Source organism: Apus apus, chromosome 16, assembly GCF_020740795.1.
Source record: "Apus apus isolate bApuApu2 chromosome 16, bApuApu2.pri.cur, whole genome shotgun sequence".
In the NCBI taxonomy this organism is placed as follows: domain Eukaryota; kingdom Metazoa; phylum Chordata; class Aves; order Apodiformes; family Apodidae; genus Apus; species Apus apus.
This window is the reverse complement of record NC_067297.1, coordinates 7,518,014-7,536,832: the sequence shown is the minus strand read 5'-3', so window position 1 is coordinate 7,536,832 and position 18,819 is coordinate 7,518,014. Positions and strand designations below refer to the sequence as shown.

Here is an 18,819-nt window from a genome sequence, read left to right as displayed (position 1 = left end):
TGTCTTTTTTTTTTCTCTCTCTCTCTCCTCTAGATCACGAACTGCTCAGGCAAGAGCTGAACAACCGGTTTTTGGTTCAGAGTTCGGACCGGGCCGCTGCCTCACTTGGCCCGGTGCCGCTGCTGAGAGCGGAGTTTCACCAGCACCAACACACGCATCAGCACCAACACACCCACCAGCACACATTCACTCCTTTTCCATCCAGCTTGCCCCAGACGCCGCTCATGCCGCCCTCTGCACCTCCCATGGTGCGTACCCCAGCCCAAAATGTGAGGATAAGTAGAGCATCTCTGGTCAAAAAGCCTAACCCACTCTTGTCAAACAAAACCCAGTCCTCTTCATTTCAGCCAGGTGTGCTCTTCCTGCCCCTCTGACCTGGAGGCCTGGAGAGACAGGCCCAGCACTCCCAAAGGGATCCCCTTTCCACCCAGAGCCTCCACACTGAGCTTCCAGGTCCCCCACACTGCTACACATGAGCAGATATTGCACCCATGAGACAAGTCCAGGGTCCCTTTAGTTTCCCTTCTTATGTGTCCCACCGTGTATTTCTGTTCCCACTTCCCCAGAGCCAGCTGCCTTGACACACTAAAACACACCAACAAGGACACCACGAGACTGGTGGCCTCCAGTAACAAATGCCATCCCCACATCTGTTTGTTGTGGGACAGACCATACTTGCTTACCCAGAGCTCTCACCATAGCACAGCATCTCATCTGATACGAGTTTTGTCCCTCTTCCTCCTAATTCCCTAATCTATACTGATTTTGGCGTTTATTAGTTGACTACATGATTAAGCACTAATTTGTGTGTGGCTGTTTCTTCTTATGGGAGAGATCCTCCTTGCCATGTAGTAAGCATTAGTATTTTGCCACTGAATTTGCTTGTAACACAAAGGGACTTTGCTGCAGCTGTTACTAAATTAAGATCTGCTACAAAAAGATTTTGTCAGTACTTTAAAATGAACTCTCTCCCCATTTCTGGCAATTACTTTGTGAGACTGAAAGAACAAGATTCAGCTTTTTTCCCCCTCCCAGTTTCACACTGTGTCCAAAATGTAGAAACAGCCCTCTTCTGCTAAGGCTAACAAAAGCCAGGAGTGACAAGCAAAAGCAGCATTTGGGAAGCTCAAGGAGCATAATGTTTCTCACTTTTCTTTCCCACTGCTGACTGCCCCATGACATTCTTGGGTTGTAATCTGCTCAGCAGTGAGACAATTAAAAGTAGTGACAGCCACCGAAAATCCAGCCCCAGGTGTTTGCTAAATGTACTCATGTGTAAACACCTTCCCCTCTTGGTCTGTGTAAAGCAGTCTTGAAACTTTTCTCAGGAACCTTCAGTTATTTAAGAATCCTGATACCTGATCCTGCAAATGGCCCCCTCCCCCCATGCCCATTGATGTCAGCCTTCATAGCAAAAACAGCTTGCAAGGCTCTTTTGTTATATTTCACTCACATCTTCTTATATTCCACTAGATCAGATCTACTAATCCTAACACTAGAGAAGAGTGTTGAAATTTACAGCTGCATGTGTTTGGTAATTTATAGCATTTACACTGGAGGGGACATGGCTCCAGTAATAACTGTAATTAATGAAATTACAAATATACTCTCCTGCACAGAGGAGTGTGAAACAACAGCTGACTTGCCAAATAAGCAGCTTTTCCTGGGGTCCTACAGCTCCCTTCCCTGCCTTCTTCCCCGCTCCCTCCTCCCCAGCAGAATGTACATACTGTTCAAAAATTGAATGTATATATGCTTTGGTTTTGCTTCCAAGGTGGTACAGGACAAATGGTCATAAAAATAAATATGGGGCAGAGACTGCACACATGGAGGTGTTAAAACCCCATGCTGGAGCAACAAAGGTTAACAATCAGCTTGTCTCTGGGGTGCTCTGTCTTTTGCAGGGGAGGGGGAATATACAGAAATTTGTGCATCTAAAGCAATTAAGCCTTTTTCCAAACGATTTTGGTACCTACAGGAACCCAGAAAACAGGGAATGGGTTGCCCCACAGTAGATGTTGGGATCGAATCAAAAACATTCCCTACCATCTAGTCTGTGATGCAGTTCAGTGCTCCCGGAGCAGATCCCAGACCTGAAGCTGAACTTCCCTGCATTTCCCTGCGCTGCAGATCCCAGGGCTGCTCTCTTGATGGTGAAGGAACCTCTTCACACAGAGCCTGCAGACAGGGCTCTGCAATGAGACCTGGCACAGCCCGGGGGCTCCCGCCTTTCTGTCTCCATTAGCTTGGGGAAATCAGCTCCCTGATGAGAGACGATGGAATAACCAGTCAGTTCTGCTCTGTTAAATGCTGGACAAACGGGCCATGATTATTTGTCTATGTTGAAATCCTGATGTGTCTGCTACTGCTGAAACCAAACTCACCTGTTTCTTTTTTTTCTCTTTTCTTTCCAGTTTGACAAGTACGCTCCCAAATTAGACAACCCTTACTTTCGACATTCCAACGTGAGTGCTTAACCTTCCTAGGTGCTGTCTGTGTTCATGGTTCTGCTTGCTCTTCTTTTGCTTGTTTTTTGATTGATTGGTGGTGTTTCAATTCATTCATCCCTAAAGCTCTTTTTCTGTCTTGATTTTTTTTTTTTTAAGGTACAAAATTTTCTTTGGGCTTTTTGTTTTGTTTTTTTTTAAACCTTTGTCTACTGCATTTTTGCTGCTGTGGCTCTTTATTGCTGTGCCTGGGATGGCAGGGAATGCGCAGGAATTGCTAAATCAGTGGTCATTGCAGTATCTTTGCAGCTGGTGCTTCTCACAGTGCAGCAGCCCGGAGTGCATGGCTCTTTCACAAGATTTTGCTCAGGTCACAGGAGTAAGTCAGACTGGTGGTTTCTTCCTGGTGCTCCCCACTGCTCCAAAGCACAAAAAACTACATGTTTTGGGACTTGTAAAACTGCCGTATGTGCTCAGGAGAGGCCTAAGCAAAACTCAACCCAACCTACACAACTACAAGGTGGTGTGCATGTTGCCTGTGGTTAGTGTGCAGTGCAGCATCTTGTGGTTCTTTTTTGCTTTGAAAATTAAAGCAGGTCACATTTCAAAATGGGATTGATTTGTTTGCTACTGCAGAAAAATGCAAAGTTAACCAAAAACCCAGATTACTCTGATTCCTCTAAAAATGGTGAATTCTCTGTGCTTCCTGCAATAGTTCCACAAATTTTAAAGGCACACTTCTTCAGCACTACCTAGAAAATTCATCAGATGAGTGCATTTTCCAAGTTTTGGCTTTGCTCTTAAAAGATTTTGAAAGCAAATTTAGTGTGTATTTTCACTGTGGCACTTGTTCAACACAGTACTATTTTTGTACATGCCAGGCTTGGCACCTACCTCCATTATTGTTCAAGTTGTCCTGTGACATAAGCATCTCTTTTTCTTTTGTAGTTCTTTCCAACCTATCCTCCAGCAATGCCTGGAATGCCACCCATGCTTCCACATTCAGGTCCCTTTGGGTCACTTCAGGGAGCATTTCAACCGAAGGTACAAACTACTTCTTCTGAAGGCTTTGTTCTTTTGCTGGGAGAGAAACTGTATTCAGAGTTGTGTCTCTGGTGATTTTGTAGCACACGATTTAACGAGCAGAAGTGCAGCTCGGGGTTGGAAGCGATCACCCCGCAGACTTGTGAGCATCCTCTGCACAAAGCAGCAAATGCTTTTGCAGAAATTTTGTCTTGGCACTACAGATTGTTACTTGGAAAAGGATACAGTGGTTCACTTGGGAGGTCAACTGAAACTGGAGGAGAAGCATACAGGCAAATGCATTAGTTGATTGAAATATTTACAGCTAATAACAGACCAATGAGTCCCAAATCATTTTATAAATTTAACAGTATGAGATTGCAAAAGACAAATCATGTTTTTTCCCAGAAAAAAAAATGAGAAATTGATTGTACAAGTGTGGGAACAATAGGGAGAGACTGCTATAAATGGGTAGAGCAATTTGAAGGAGCTGAATTTTTATTCCCAGCTCCAACACTGTCTGACCTTGGGCAAGTTGCTTAAATCTTCTGTTCCTCAGCTTCCTCATCTATAAAGTTATCTTGCAGTGGGTTTTATAAGGGTTGATTAATGCCTGCAAGCTTCTTTGAGATAGCGTGTTTGAAAGGTGCACTGCAACTGTAACATATCATTACAACTAGTGCTGATTGGCATTTGGAAATGTTGCCATGATAACCACCATTTTCAATGAATTCTGTAGTATGCACTGTTGGGTTTTGTTTGCTCCCAGACTTGTTCTTTTTATTAACAATTTCTAAATGTACAGAAGCTGTAAAATCTCTCCAAACAAGAAATATGCATTATATCTCTCTAGCATTTGTTTGAAAATGGAGCATTTACTCAATTTGTGAAGTGACGTGTGTTTAGCTTCCTTACATACTGGGGTTTTAGAAATCTCTTACCTTGAACTGCATTTCCATAGAGCTCTGCTACTGTGTTAGAAGGCTTGAAGGAGCAGCACTGTAGCCAGGCCATTTCTGTTTGCATTTGGAAGGTCATTTCCTTAAGGAGACCAAGCAAGGCTGTGGGGTGTGCTTCCCTCAGCAGTCTTCCTGAAGCCAGTGAAAGTCAGTAATTAACAACTGCTGCAAAGGAAGCCTTTTACAGCCTTCACACTTACTTTTTTTTTAACGGAAGCTGGAGTATTTCCTCAGTGCCCATCCAATCCCTTTCGTTATTTTAATTTCTGGGTACATTATAAATAGCAAAGTCTCTAAAACAGCTCTTTTCAACAAGAGGTCTGTATGTGGTGGCTACAGGCATGGGAGAGGAGCTGTTGCATCTATGCAGGGGGAGCAAGAGGGACAGAACATGACCATCCCTTGATGAAGTTTGGCCGCCAGCGTTAATTGTTGCTATCCTTGCAAGGGATGCCAGGGGGTCCCTACAGACCCCAACTCTCAGGGTGTTAACTTGACTTTCCAAGAAAAGGAGCTGCACAAATAAGGTGGAATTGGCAAAATTTTGCTGATACGATGATAGGGTTCTGTTTTGCCATACAGCTACTGTTAATGAGAAGCTTCTGATACACCACTAGCATGCTCTGCTGGTTTCCATCTTCATCACAGAGCTCTTTAGATACCATCTCACTATAAAATACCATTAGACCAAAGGGAAGCAGTTACAAAGAAAGAAAAAGTGAGCACAGACCTTTTACATTTTTAAACAGTTCTTAGTACTTTATTATAATTCACTTTTAATTTGTTTTAGTGATAGATACATAGAACATTTGCTAGCTTGAGTTTAAGCAGTGCAAGGTCACACTTTGATGCCATGGTTAATCACTAACATCACTTGATGGCTGAACAGTGCTGTATTTACATGCAATCTAAATAAAAAAAAAAAAAAAAGAGGAATAGGCTGAAAAATGGATCTGCCTCTTTGGCACATTGTTTTCTAGTTTCCTAGAGGAGACAGCTGAACTGCTGGGCAAAGCCACTCTAGTCGTCATTACTGCATCATTTTTCCATGCTCTTTCCCTCACAAGCTGTTTGAATAAAGCCTTGATAATCACTACAGACCTGATGATTTGGTTTTGGCAAGATGAGTCCTGCACTTCTTGCTTTCCAAAGCAGAGGTCTTGGTTTTGTTTTTCCCTTTCCCGTGTCAGTTGCCTACAGCTGTGCATGTAAATCCACGGCACATAAATCCAGGCTGACGGTGAACTTCTCAGTGAGGTTCCCAAAGGCCATTTCTCACAAGCTACGAACTTGAAAAGGTCAGAAGTATTCTATTTACTTTGCTGGAGGAAGCATTCACATCTTTCTCCAGGGAACAAAGGAACAGGATGACACCATGCTATTAACATGTTGTGATCTTAAAGCTCTTGCCTGTATGATAGCTGTAACTTATTTGCCACCTTATATATACCTCAGCTGTCAGACAGGCCCTGGGAGCACAGAGCTGCCTGGGGAGTTCAGTGACTTACCTACAGACACACACGAGGATTCTCTTTTGAGTGTGTCTAGAAGTTACGTAGCCTTAGACAAAGTAAAATCTATCTTTCCTCCCACACCTATGATTTTACTCATTCCTCGTAGTTTGACTGTTTGAAATCTTCTGTAATTTGACGTAAAATGCGAGTGAGATAATCTCTTGGGGAATGAGGTTTAACCCCTCTGCACTCAGCTGCGTGGAGGCGCCAGGTGCAGTTGCTCAGGGAGTGGGAGATGGATGAATGCCAGAGTGAGAAAACGAACGAGTTCTTGGGGATCATCTAGGACAGGGCAACAGGTGGGATCCGGAACAGGGATCCATTCAATGAGGTGTTTAATTCTTGCTGGAAAATGATGGGATAAACAATGCAAAGCTATAAAAGACCCACAAGCACCTTCTAAGGTTTCTCATTTTGCTTTGTCGAAGCAAACAGATGGGCTGCTGCCATTGAAGCCATTGTGTTGCCCCAGTCAGAGAGGGGCCACAGGCCAGTAGGTGGAATATGGGACTAGGATGCTTGAGTCCTTCTGTTCCTGACTGCGATACTGGCTGCTGCGTGAAACATGGAGGGAGTCAGTTCAGCTCTCTCATTCTCTCTCCTACTGCCTGCCTGTTTTGTCTAAAGAATAAGCTTGGGGGGCAAGGACTGCCTTTTCCATCCACTTGCATACTGCATAGCACAATGGGGTTGTGATTTCAGCGGGGCTGAGGGGTGCTGCTGTAATACTGTTACTGCTGCTAAAGAATAATAGATGACACGGTGGTTAAATGCTGTTGGCTGTCAGTGAGTGATAACATTTAGCACTAATGTAGCAATATGCGTGTTCAAAGCACAGTATAAACATGGACTAATTAATGCCGTTAACATCAGATAGAGATGTTAAATGTACCACTGGTATGATACAGTATTATTCATGCTCTGTTCTTGTCTTTCAGACTTCAAACCCTATTGATGTAGCAGGTAGACCAGGCGCAGTCCACCATACGCTGCTGCAGAAGACTCCAGGGGTAGGCAACAATGTATAACCTTCCTTTCAGCTTATCTGGATTTACAGTAAACACAGTGATTGCTCATAGAAAAACAAGAGAGTAGCTGTTGAGCAAATTGGTCTTCTAGAGTGTGAAAGTGCAGACAGGACAGAAGTTTCTCTTTCTGGTGAGACAATAGGAGCCTTCTCCAGTCGTGTATATAAAGGGATGTATTGACTTTTTTGAAGTCGGGAAATGGGGCAAGAACCCCTTCAAGGTCTTTCCACCTAAGCATTGCTTGGAGAGTAGTTTTATGCACTCAATCTCAGAACAATTATAAGGCTCAGAAAGGCACTGAACTGTTCCGTTTCTGACATGAAGCTGCTTTGTTTATCATAAAACTGCTGAGTTTGGTGCAAGGAATGAAAGAGAAGTTTTAAGCCTCCTTTAAATCATTTAGGTTTTCCGTGTCACAGGGGACTTCTCTGGAACGTTGCTTTCTAAATGCTTTTACTTGCTCAGAGGAAGGAAGTTCCCCACCTTTCTGTATATTGGCTAGGTTTAGAAAGACTGATTGTTTTATTTCTGCTTCTTCCATAGGTGTCAGACCCTTATAGGCCTCCAGTAAGAGTAAGTAAGGTTTGTGGGGGATTTTATATACCTATATATATACACATATATACACACACAAATATTATGCATATGTTTTTGAAATTTTAACATGCCCAGTAGAATATTTCAAGCTCATTTTTTATTTAAAGCAAAATGTCATAGTTAGCTCTTAACTACTTCTGATTAATAATGTTTAGGTTGAATCCAAACCTTATTTGGCATCCATTTATGTGCATTAATAGTTCAGAGTATGAAATAATGGCCACAGAAATAAATTACTGTGAGCACGGTCAGACATTCACCAGTGATCAGATTCATGGTGGCAGAGGGTCAATGTGTTCTATTTGTGCTTCTGATGTTCCACAAAAACACCCTGCATTGAGCACCACAGCTCAGCTGAAAAACAGTAGCTTGTTCAGCTGTGGCACAGCTCATCCCTGGTGATTGTTTGTCCGTACCCTTTTCCTCCCCAAATGCAAGTAGCCATAATAAGCACGCATGACTTACCCTGCAGTGCAAGAGGGATGAACGAACAGGCCTCTTTTCAGGAATAGAGCTGTTAACTATTAGTTGCTTTCTCTTCAGCATGGCATACTGTTCTTTGCTGCCATTCATTTCAGTTTTTGAAGGGAAGAGTGCAAGTACAAAAGAACATGGCAGGGATCTCAGGGCTCCATGAGATGAGGAAGATGTCCCACATTCTTCCTTTTTGATTCCTTCTTAATTTAAACATCGTCTGCTGCAGTAGAGAAAAAAAATGTTGATCACCTATTGTGCTGTTTCAGTAATCAGCCTTTCTCATTGCTTAGCTGCCTGTTTGACAGTAAAGGAAATGAAACTTTCTATCTGATGTAGATTGCTAACGTATAAATTAATCTAAATTCTTGTGCTTTCCACTGCAGAAACCTGGGAAGTGGTGTGCGGTTCATGTACAGATTGCCTGGCAGATCTACCATCACCAGCAAAAGATAAAGGTAATTCAGACAGTTTCTGTAACAAAGCCAAGTCTTTTGGCTTATTTATTATATTTTAGTGAGTAATGAGCAGGAAGCAGTTACTGTTGGTGAATCTCAAGCTTGCCTGTATTGATTAACTAACACTTTTCAATCCTTTAACATTTATCATAGCAGCCATAAAGTTTATCTGAGGGCGAAGGAAATGGCTTGAAGGGTAGCAAAATAAGCAGGAGATGCTCAGTGCACAGCCAGAAAAAGAAAGGGAGGGTAATTTTGCCCCAAATCCACTTTTTTTTTTTTACACATCATACATATTTAATGTCATTTTCCTTCTGTACTAGTACCTTCTGTGGAATATCCCATTCAGAATGGAATTACTAATATGATGAAGAACATATTACAAAACAGCAGGCGAGTGGATGGATAGTTACTGTGTTAGAGGTTGTTGGGCTTTCTGCACTGCAGTGATGATGGGCAGAGGCAAGGGGCTTAAGACTCAAGAGGCAACAAGGCACAGGTTCCCCGTGGTGCTGGAATGGGCCCCTAGATCCCTGTGACAGGCAAAATATCCGATAATGGGGATCTGTAGCCTTGTATTTTTTCATCACTCCTGCTATAGATTTTTGTCCCATTATTGAAGACTATTCAGTGCTTAAGTAGGTGCAGTATAATTAGTGCCTCTAGAAGTGGTGTATGTCCATTAATTTTTTATAAGCAAATATATCATCCTTAAGCTATTGAGAGACTCACATGACTTCGATGCAGTTTGGACCATTCTCACTTCTATTGGGGAAGGATAAAAATGGCTTTTGGAGGCACCTCATATTTTTCTTTATCCTTCACCCCTTGTCTGTGTGCTGAGCTGTACTAGCTGCAGGAAGGGCATAGTCTAGGCACATCTCTCTCTTTCCAAACTGAGGAAGCAAAACAGACAAGTCCATCACCCAGCTCTCAAGACTTCTGTCGGCAGCTTTCTGCCTGCAGAATATTGTTTGTCAGGCTGAGAGCACTGACTGATCCTGGGGTGCAGCCTGCTCACTGTATCATGTTGCATGCTCCACTGTGTGTGCTGAGGGGCTGAGAGCTCACTTCAGACCTTATCCATGTGGATGAGGCAGGCAGCTGAGAGGCTGTGGAGCGAAATGGCCTTTCAGATGCTGTCAGAGCATGACTGTGGTACGTGACCAGCGATGCTGCTGTCACTCTTGCCAATGCTCCCTGGCAGGGCTAGGCAGGGCTGAGCATGAACTCCCTCTCCTTTTCTTCCATAAAAAAAAAAGAAGTGTATAATGAGATTGTTTTTATATCATTTGACAGCAAATGCAGCTGGATCCCCACAAGCTAGAGATAGGTGGTAAACTTGACCTGTTCAGCAGACCTCCCGCCCCTGGAGTTTTTCCAGGCTTCCATTACCCACAGGATCTTGCCAGGCCTCTGTTTTCTACCACAGGTAAGGGAAGATTGTAATTTATTGCAAAGCGCCCCAACCATTCAGTATATGTAATGTGTGTCTCGACAGCTACATATGCCTCAAAAATTGAAGCAGGCAGAATGGTTCTTAGGAGTGTGGAGGCACTGGGAACTGTTGTGACTGGGGCTCCTGGGGCTCCCGGAGCGGCTGGGCTGGGCTGCCTCCAGTGCAGGATCCTCTGCACGTCACGGAGCTGCAGCAATTGGCTCTTACATACGTGTCTCTGCAGCTGGTTCTTACGTGCCTGATTAATAGGCTATAGAGTGATTTTTAAAAGCAATTTTGACAAAGCACTTGAAAATGTTTCCATTGCCCAGGGTTGGAAGTGGCCCCAGTCTCTTTCTTGGTTTTATATTTGCCATGTTATTCTTCTCATCTCCTCCACTCACCAAGTTTCTGTTTGTTTTCTGAAAACAAGGGGTTTTTGTAGAAGGAAGATTTAAATAACGTCATTGAAAATATCACAGAAGGTGTATTTATGAAGTGTTTGTTTTTTAAATAAATTTTCCTGTGTTTAGGAAGTCCAGCAATCCCTAAGACTTAAAATGGTATAGTGAATTAAAAAAAAAATAAATCATTAAATACAGTTTACATTGATCACTTGCTTTCCGATTTGTTGGATAATTAATTGCAATTAATGCAATTACCAAAGTGCAGTAACCTTCACTTCACTGTTCTTGATGGCTCTAATCACAGGAGACTGCAACTGACATTCAGGTTTTGGAGGTCACTGGTACTATTCTTGCTGATGTCCATCTACCAAATGTTGGTTTTGTTCTCTTCCCAGGGCTTCACTTTCTCCCTAGACTTCTAGGTTTTAGACGCCAAAGTCTCTCTTCTGTATGTAATTAATTTGGCAACTAATGTAATTATCTTTCCTAACTGTACTCTGGTTTTATAATGCCATATTGTGCTCTCATTCTAACTCGGTGCAGACATGAACACGTTCAGCCTTGGTTCAACCCTGTTAAAATGAATGAGGTTAGAACTGTTATGAATTTTGTCCCAAACATGACAGAAAAGCAACAGATGAGAGTCAAGCTGAAGCCTCCACAAGAGCTGAGTTTCTGTTGCAGACGCAGGGTGTAGCCTTCAGGAGCTCCGCCGGTGATTCAGTTTGTCTTTCCACCCTTATCTGTGGATGGAAATTTGTAAGCATCAGAAGTATGTTTCCACTACATGTAATCAGTGCTGATAGCAGCTGTACATTGTAGGATGCCACCCTGTATTTTGGAGTCCGTAGAGGTACTTTGATAGTACAGGACCAAGATATTTATTCCATCTGCTTGGATGTGTAAGCACAGCTGATCTACAAGTCTCTGACTGTTTTCCTACAGCAGCTGTTTCCTTATCACTGACTCCAGTCTGTCTGTGTGTTGTCATTACAAAAATTGTGTTTCAAGTACAGTTTTGCTACTGAAGGCCATACTGGGCAGAGTTTACCCTTACACAGAGAAAAGCAGCACTCCAGTTGTATCTTTAGCTTTTTCTCTTAAAGATGCAAGCATGGCATGGCTTGCTTCTCCACTCATAAAAGCAAGAGGGGAAATAGTATGGAATAGATACATTAGAGAAGGCAAATTAATAGAAAACTTTCACTAGAGATAAACAACCTTACAGCAACTTGTCCATGAGTATATTAATCACAAGAGCCATCACACAGTAAATCTAGGTAAAGAGTGCTATCAAAGTGAACAAACATTGCAGCAGTAATATAGAGATGAATAAATCTTTTACTCTGCAATATCCGAGGCATTCTTTTCACCTTATCGAACAAGCGTGTGGTTGATGTGAATCATTGGTTCTGCTGCATTGCCTGGTTACTGCAGGAGACATGAGTTATCTTAGGGCCACCTGTCTTCAGGACGGATGTTCAGCTGCCTGGCAGACGCTATATTTAATAACTACCTGACAGCCTGCAATGCTGCTCCTGGCTTTCTCCCGAGGATTTTTTATTATCAGCCCATGTAGTTGAGTTTGTAAGCCGTCTCCTTTGAAGAAATCTCCCATCCATTATACACCTTCTGAAGTCTTAAAGGATTAGAAAGATGACAGTCTCCATCCGTCTTGAAGCATTGGAGCAGTCAGAATGTTTATAGATAACTCCAAGTCTCATTGCTGTGGTCTCTCTTAAGTTTCCTCAACTCATTTTCTGGCTGCTTAGGTTTGTGGTGCCCAAGCTGGTGAGGGATGTGCAGCACTGTCTCCCTCTTCAGTTTTATAGTTTGTTTGTGTTCTGGACATGAGTGTGTTTTAAAGTGACCGTCTGTTGTTGGGCTCTGTCACCAAGGAAGACCAGATCAGGGACTGACCAGCACCCCTGTAAAACGCTTTTCAGGCTTTGTTTGGGATTCAGTTTCTCCTGTGCATACTTGTTTCTTCCCTCCCTCCATTTCCCCCCACTTCTGCTGTCACCTTCCAGAGTGTTACCAGCACTGAAGATCTATGTTGGAAATGTGCATTTAATGTGGTTTGGGGATGAGGGGCAGGGACTTAACCAGAGTAGGTCTGCCACTGGTGGAAATCATTTGTATGGGCCACAGATGAGGCAGAAATCTTTGTGGTGAAGGTGACCCAGTCGGAGGAGAAGGATCATAATACTTTTTCCTATAATAGAAAGTTATTACTTGAGAAGGCAGTGACTGGGTAAGTGAGCTGTTAGTGAAGAGCCCATGCTCATGCCCAGCATGTTTAGTGATGTTTGCTAGTCAACCTGTTAACTTTTCCCAGGATTAAGGGAAGTTAACATTTTACCAAGAAAATACACAAGGCGGGAGCACTGAAAAGCTTTCTTAGGTGTTGGTCTATTTTGTGCGTGACTTAACTTGTCCTCCGGAAAGTGCTTCTTCTGTCATTGTATGGAATTACTAGTTTCTAACAAAATGAGGCAGTTAAAGCACCAGGTATGGCAGGTCTTGCTTTCTGCAAAGGAGCCAAAATTGTGTTTGCATCCAGGCAGCATCAGAAAGTCATGGTAGTTACTAGTTCTGTTTTGTTGGCAGTAGTGGAAGTACTGGTAGGGAGGAGGCACCAAATGGACGTGCATGGTCTAAATAGCTGGAGAGGGCTGATGTTGTCAGTGTAGTAGTGGAGTCAAGAAACATTGTGTCACACGCATCTGAGACATAAATATTCCAAAGCTGATTTCAAGTGCATTCTGAAAATCATCTGTACTAATTTTAGGGGGCGAAAGCCAGGCCCATGAGACTGCCTGAACTCACTGTCATTTGCAGGATATGTGGGAGTTAATGTTCCTCCAGAAACCATGTATCCCAGTGGCAGATGACACCAGTGCTTTTGACACTGCAGTCATAAGCCCCTTCAGGTTTGCATGCATCTGCTTGTGAAGGAAGTGAATCTCTCATTTTCCGCTCTGAAATGAGAGCAAAATTTTCTGCATGAGCCTGGTCCACCTTGAAATACAGGGCAGACCAGCTTGTTTCATCCCATTCTTGCCCCTTTCCTCAGTGTAATGTCATCCAGCATGCTCAGCCATGGTGCTCCTTTCCCACAAGGAAGCGTGTAACCATGGCCATGAGCAGTGTCTAGGAAAGGTGAAAAATACCACAGGGGGAGCCTGTGGATGCAGAGACAGATGGGAGAACATAGATGGAGCTCTCATGGGAGACATGATTGATGTTCCCTGCATGCCTGTCATTAACCAGTGTTTCATATAGACTCTAATCAGTCACTTCCAAGCACCCTCTGTCTGGGCCCATAACCTGGGCTGACCCTATTTAATGTAAACACAGAATAATGACTGAAAATACCAGACAAAGAGATTCACTTCCTCATTACTACAGGTGAGCAGCAGTGCTCAGTGCAAGGCTTCCTCCTCCTTCCTAGTGTCCATAGAGTCCTTTGAAGGGCACTCTGAAATCTGGCCTGTGCCTACATGTCCAGCTCTTGAACATGATGACTGGGACCTCTGTGTATGCAAGCAGCCACTTGCCACTGAACTAAAAAGAGACCTTGTTCTCACAGGTGCAACACATCCAGCCACCACCCCTTTTGGTCCTTCACCTCATCACAGCAGTTTCCTGCCTACTAACCATTTGGCAGGTAAGTGTAAGTAAACCCTGTCTTCACCTTCACACCTCTGACCCATCTGCCTCTCCTGTGTGGTCCTGCCTTGAGGCACTTGTAGCACCAGGGGAGGAAGAGGCTTAAACTGCCTCAGGAGCCAGAAGCTAGCCAGAAGTCCTCCTGCCCACACCAGCCTCTGCTCTTATCCAAAGGAGAGGGGCAGGATTAGCAGACCCTCTCCTGCCAGAGAAGAGGGCATTGCAGAGTAGGCAAGTCTGTCACTCTTAGGACACTGCAGAGGAGCTGAAATGTGACCTGTAGAGCCCTTTAGGGCTGCTGAATGTGCCCAAGGAACCAGGGGAAAAATATGCAAAGGTATCTCAAGCAAGCCACAGATTAAAATGTGTTCCTCTGGTACTGTTTCCCACCTAGGAAAATTCTTGGCTAGGTTCTTGAGTAAAGTTCAGTGAACAGTTCCTGGCAAATTCTGCACATTTTGCCAGCCTTTCAGTTTCCTAATTGGCAGTAAGTAGAGCCTGATTTTCTCAAATTTCCTCATTTTAGAAGCTCACAAGCAGCTCATTGCCAATTAAAGTTCAAGCTCAGTTGATTAATGTTTTAGTAACACTCATCCAATCAGTAAATGTGGCATGCCACATGACCTAGTAGACTTTTTTTTCTGTTGCAAATACCCAGATTTGCATCAATTCCCGAACATTCTGTCAAAATTAACTGTATCTCTACAGAGTCACTCAACTACTTAATATCAAAGGGGAAGGGCAAGAAGAGTAAATAAGTAAATAGCTGTTTGCCTGAAGATCCAAGCTATTTGTGTTGTTTGCCTTGACATTTTAAACATAAGGACAGCCACAAGGAAGAGGACAGCAGCACACCTCCTGTAACATGGCAGGTTAAAGACGTTAAAGGAACAGTCAAAAAGCCAGTGGGCAGAAGGAGGAGTTGTTTAGAGATGGCCAGTAGGGAAGAAAACAAGTGCACTGGTACAATTTAACCCACAGCCATCACCAGCTTGCAGAAACCTGAGTCAGGCTATCCACTCAGAGGGGAACCTCTTCTGGTGAGGGGTACCTTTAATGAAAAAGAAAAAAAGCAGCACCTTTTATAAAGAAAAGTGCCAGCAGTGAAATAGTCAGATGCTTTACTAGGAAAGGCAGAATTCCAATTTGGTCTCAAAGCATACAAATCTCTACCCTTTGTCATAGAAGCTCCTAAGACTATCCTGTCACTTCCACCATAACTGGGATCAAAGAAGCTATTATGTGAGAGGATTTTGGCATAAACAGGCCTGAGTTAGTTGGTGTAAGGATGCCTGTAGCAGTTAGCTTAGGACTGTCTCTGTGCACTATAAAAAGAAGGTAGAAGGTTGTATACAGAAACAAGAGTGAAACAGTGCATCCCCTCAGTATGCTGACCCAGGAGGTTCTTCCTTCGAGGCAATTGCAATGCTTCTGCTGTTAGTACTGATAAGGAAGGAGAGTTAGAGCTCAGCAGCAGCTATTTCTGCTATTAGACCTTAATTTCTAGCTCCCCTCTGACTGGCATACAGAAGTTTATTTGCAGCACCTGTTTGCAGAGTGAGCACTGAATCCCTTCTCCATTTTAACATGATGGGAATTTTCTGTGCAAAGAACCTTGCAATGAGAAGGATCAGCTTAAAGTCTGGCCTAATCCTACTTGGATTCAGACCATTAAGAAGGGGAGGGGTGCGTTTCATTCTCCAACATTCTTGGCTAAATGCCTGCTAAATCCCTGTTTGCCTTTCCAGATCCATTTAGCAGGTCAAGCACCTTCAGCGGCCTTGGGAACTTAGGCAGCAATGCCTTTGGAGGATTAGGCAGTCATGCTCTGAGTAAGTACTGGCTGGGTTACTGCAGACAAACATCCCTTCCAGAAAAGCCACATGCTAATATTTACAGCAGCTGGTGGTAGTTTTTAAAGAAGTTTAATTCCTAACCTCCATTCTCCTATCTGAAAACACTGCACCTAAGATTTCCAGGTCTCTGCGGTGGGAGCTTTTCTGCATGTCACAGACATCACTAGCTGTGCTCTGTGTCTCCTCACTGCTGAAGGTTGGTACCTTGTATTGCTCCTAGAGGTGCTAGAGCTGCAAGACCCCACTGAGCTCTGGGTCCCTATGGGCGTCTAAAGTAACACCCTTCAACAGCGAAGATGTGCACTGGAACAGCTATTGATAATTCTCCTAATTCAGTGTGTAGACTCCCTCTGTAGCCATTGTCTGAAGTTTAAATTACCTATATAAAACTATTTTACTTCAAAAACATGTTACCTGTAGGCAAGACATGCTTGAGAGCCACACATAAGAGAGCATGCTTTTGCATCTCGTGGTGCAACAGGAATAAGTCGAAGATTGATGGAGGAAAATCAAGTGACTGTTCTAAAAAGCCTATAGCCAAGCTCCATTTCTCTACACACACACGCGCGCGCGCACACCACCGAATAGTCTGGTTTCTTTAACAAAAAAGTCCCTGAATCCTCAGCTGCAGACAGCTGATTGCTTGTAACTAACCACAAATTAAAGTTTCTGCCAGTGAGGGGAGCTAAGGAAGAGTGTTGCTTTTATGCTGGAACTGTTGCTGGGGTGGGGGGAGAAGAGGGGCTGGGCATTTTCAGTCATCTCCGAGTTACTCAGGTGTGTAGCTAAAGCTTCCTCTTCCAATAGCCTTAAAAGAGCTGGTGGATCTTGCACCCAGTGTTGGGAGGAGGCACCTGTGTCCACCTGCCAGTAGCTCCCCCTCACCATTAACTCCGTATTACAAAGTCTTGAAAGGACAGTTCTGGTTGTGATTAGTGTTGTGCAAAATGCATATGTCATCATTTGGTTTGAATCATTTTTAACTCTCCCTCTCCCTGCTCTTATTCTAGCTCACAACAACATTTTTACTCACAAGGATGGCCCAAACCTGCAGAATTTCAGCAATCCACATGAGCCATGGAACAGACTCCATCGGACCCCCCCGTCCTTCCCAACACCTCCACAGTGGCCCAAGCCCACAGACTCCGAGCGCAGCTCCTCTGTGACAAACCATGACAGAGACCGAGAGCGGGAGCGGGAGCCCGAGAAGAGGGATCTTCCTCTGAGCAAAGATGAGAGAGACAAAGAGAGGTAAGCAGCGTGTGCTTCTGAGCACTGTCTTCTGGGCCTCTTTTTTCTAATTTAATGTGATTTTATATGTAATATTTTTTCTAATTTAATATGAAAACCTATCTTTAGAGCAAAATGTTGCTTGTCTTTGAAGCAGGTGATGGGCCTCTCCTTCAGATAAGTGCAACTACTAGCAACACAAAAAGTCTTCTTTGCCTTTTAGGATTTGTCCTCTATGGAAATACAGTAGGCCAGTCCCCACTAGTAAGTTAATAAAAATCACCAGGCTGAGGAAATGAGTGTGCTGCTGTGTTTTCAGGGTTTATTTGGCCATTTTCAATGCAACTGCTTTAGGATTGCTGTATATTCTGAAATGATTATGGAACATGGTGATGGGTCTTTGGAGACAGTCATGGTTCTCATTAATGTACAGATATGCTGATGAATTCAAATGTTAGCTGGACATTAACGAGATAAAAATGCAAATGCCTGTATCTGGAGCACTGTACGTGAATCCATTAGCAAAACTGATTTTTAAAAATTGCGTTGTAGACAAACCCTTACTAACGCTGACAGGCTGGTATCACCTGGGCTATAGTTACTTCATTAGCTGCCAGTTGTATGATTTTGAAGCTGTAAAGCCCTTTATATTTCAAAGCCCGGTTGTCTCCAGCAGGCTACTTCCTTCTAGGCAGAAACAGCCTGCAAGCCTTAGATGTGTGTATTTGACTAGTGATAGGGGGTTCATAGTTTTCCTGGAGTGCTTTTAATGAGTTCTTCAGGCAGTGTCTGTGAATAAGATTATATGGAAGCAATAGGCTGAAAATCATCTTGCTTTAAATGTTGGATTGTCTGACACCCTTTCATGGATAGTCATTCAGGTGGAAGCTCCCTTCTTGGCTTCAGTGTAATTCATTTGCAAACCAAGATTTTTTTATTCTCAAGAGTGCTCACACAGAGGTTAACATCTCTATTACATTTCTATTAATTCAGCCTAAGCTGTTCCCAGCATCCCTGTTTGGACATGATTTTTATAAACCACATCCTTGACCAGCAATCAGGACTACGACAGAGGAAGAAAACTGGGTTAGCAAATGTAATCATAAGGGATAAATACTCACAGAACTCCCCAGAACACCTCCAGCTTTCAGCACTTGGGTCTTACAGCTCTTAAAAGCAAAAGCAGCATAAAATGTAGGCATCAATGAGCTTCTGAGCTGCATAATGCAGGTCTCTCAATCACACCATCATACTTTGCATTTACGAGTGTCTCTCATTCAGAGCAAAGTGCTTTTAAAAGGTGAACATTATTTATTCCTCTCTTAAAGAGGTGGGAGTAACTGTGACTAATTGGCTTGCTCAGAGATAGAGGAGTGAAACCCCATTCTCATGCTAACCCCTTGTTCCTCATAGTAAGTCCTCTAGAAAGAGGCTGATCACTCAGTTTCATGGCCTATTCAAGGATTTTTTTCCTTAAGCACCTAGCTTACCTGCCAGCAGCAAAAGCTCTCCTGCAGCTCCATAGGAAAATAAGCATCATTTTATGGCTGTCTTGTGAAGGACTTGCATTCATTTCTGTAGGCTTCTGTTTTGTATGTCTGGATCCTTATTTGAGGAAAGGAACTTGAGTTAAGGTTGTTACAGCCAAGAAAATAATTGTCTGGCAGCAGAATGTGTACATAAACATACAATAAGCATTTACATTTTTTGAAAGCC

At 43.3% G+C, this 18,819-nt stretch overlaps 2 protein-coding genes across 17 annotated transcripts in view; one reads left to right on the top strand and one right to left on the bottom strand.

Annotated features, from left to right (window-relative positions):
* DGCR8 (DGCR8 microprocessor complex subunit) overlaps positions 1-18,819 on the bottom strand; it is a 1,090,394-nt gene that overhangs the window by 741,877 nt on the left and 329,698 nt on the right. The gene's annotated exons all lie outside the window — the stretch shown is intronic.
* Positions 1-18,819, top strand: part of FBRSL1 (fibrosin like 1) — a 519,718-nt gene that overhangs the window by 497,545 nt on the left and 3,354 nt on the right. For 7 of the 16 annotated variants that reach the window (XM_051633654.1, XM_051633652.1, XM_051633650.1 and 4 more), the window contains 10 exons: positions 34-269; positions 2,415-2,465; positions 3,396-3,491; positions 6,882-6,953; positions 7,515-7,553; positions 8,429-8,500; positions 9,800-9,932; positions 13,938-14,015; positions 15,766-15,849; positions 16,884-17,124. In XM_051633654.1, the coding sequence (XP_051489614.1) occupies positions 34-269; positions 2,415-2,465; positions 3,396-3,491; positions 6,882-6,953; positions 7,515-7,553; positions 8,429-8,500; positions 9,800-9,932; positions 13,938-14,015; positions 15,766-15,849; positions 16,884-17,124 (1,102 nt within the window). The remainder of the gene's footprint in view (positions 1-33; positions 270-2,414; positions 2,466-3,395; positions 3,492-6,881; positions 6,954-7,514; positions 7,554-8,428; positions 8,501-9,799; positions 9,933-13,937; positions 14,016-15,765; positions 15,850-16,883; positions 17,125-18,819) is intronic. The other 9 variants (XM_051633657.1, XM_051633644.1, XM_051633643.1 and 6 more) reach the window with 9 other exon arrangements.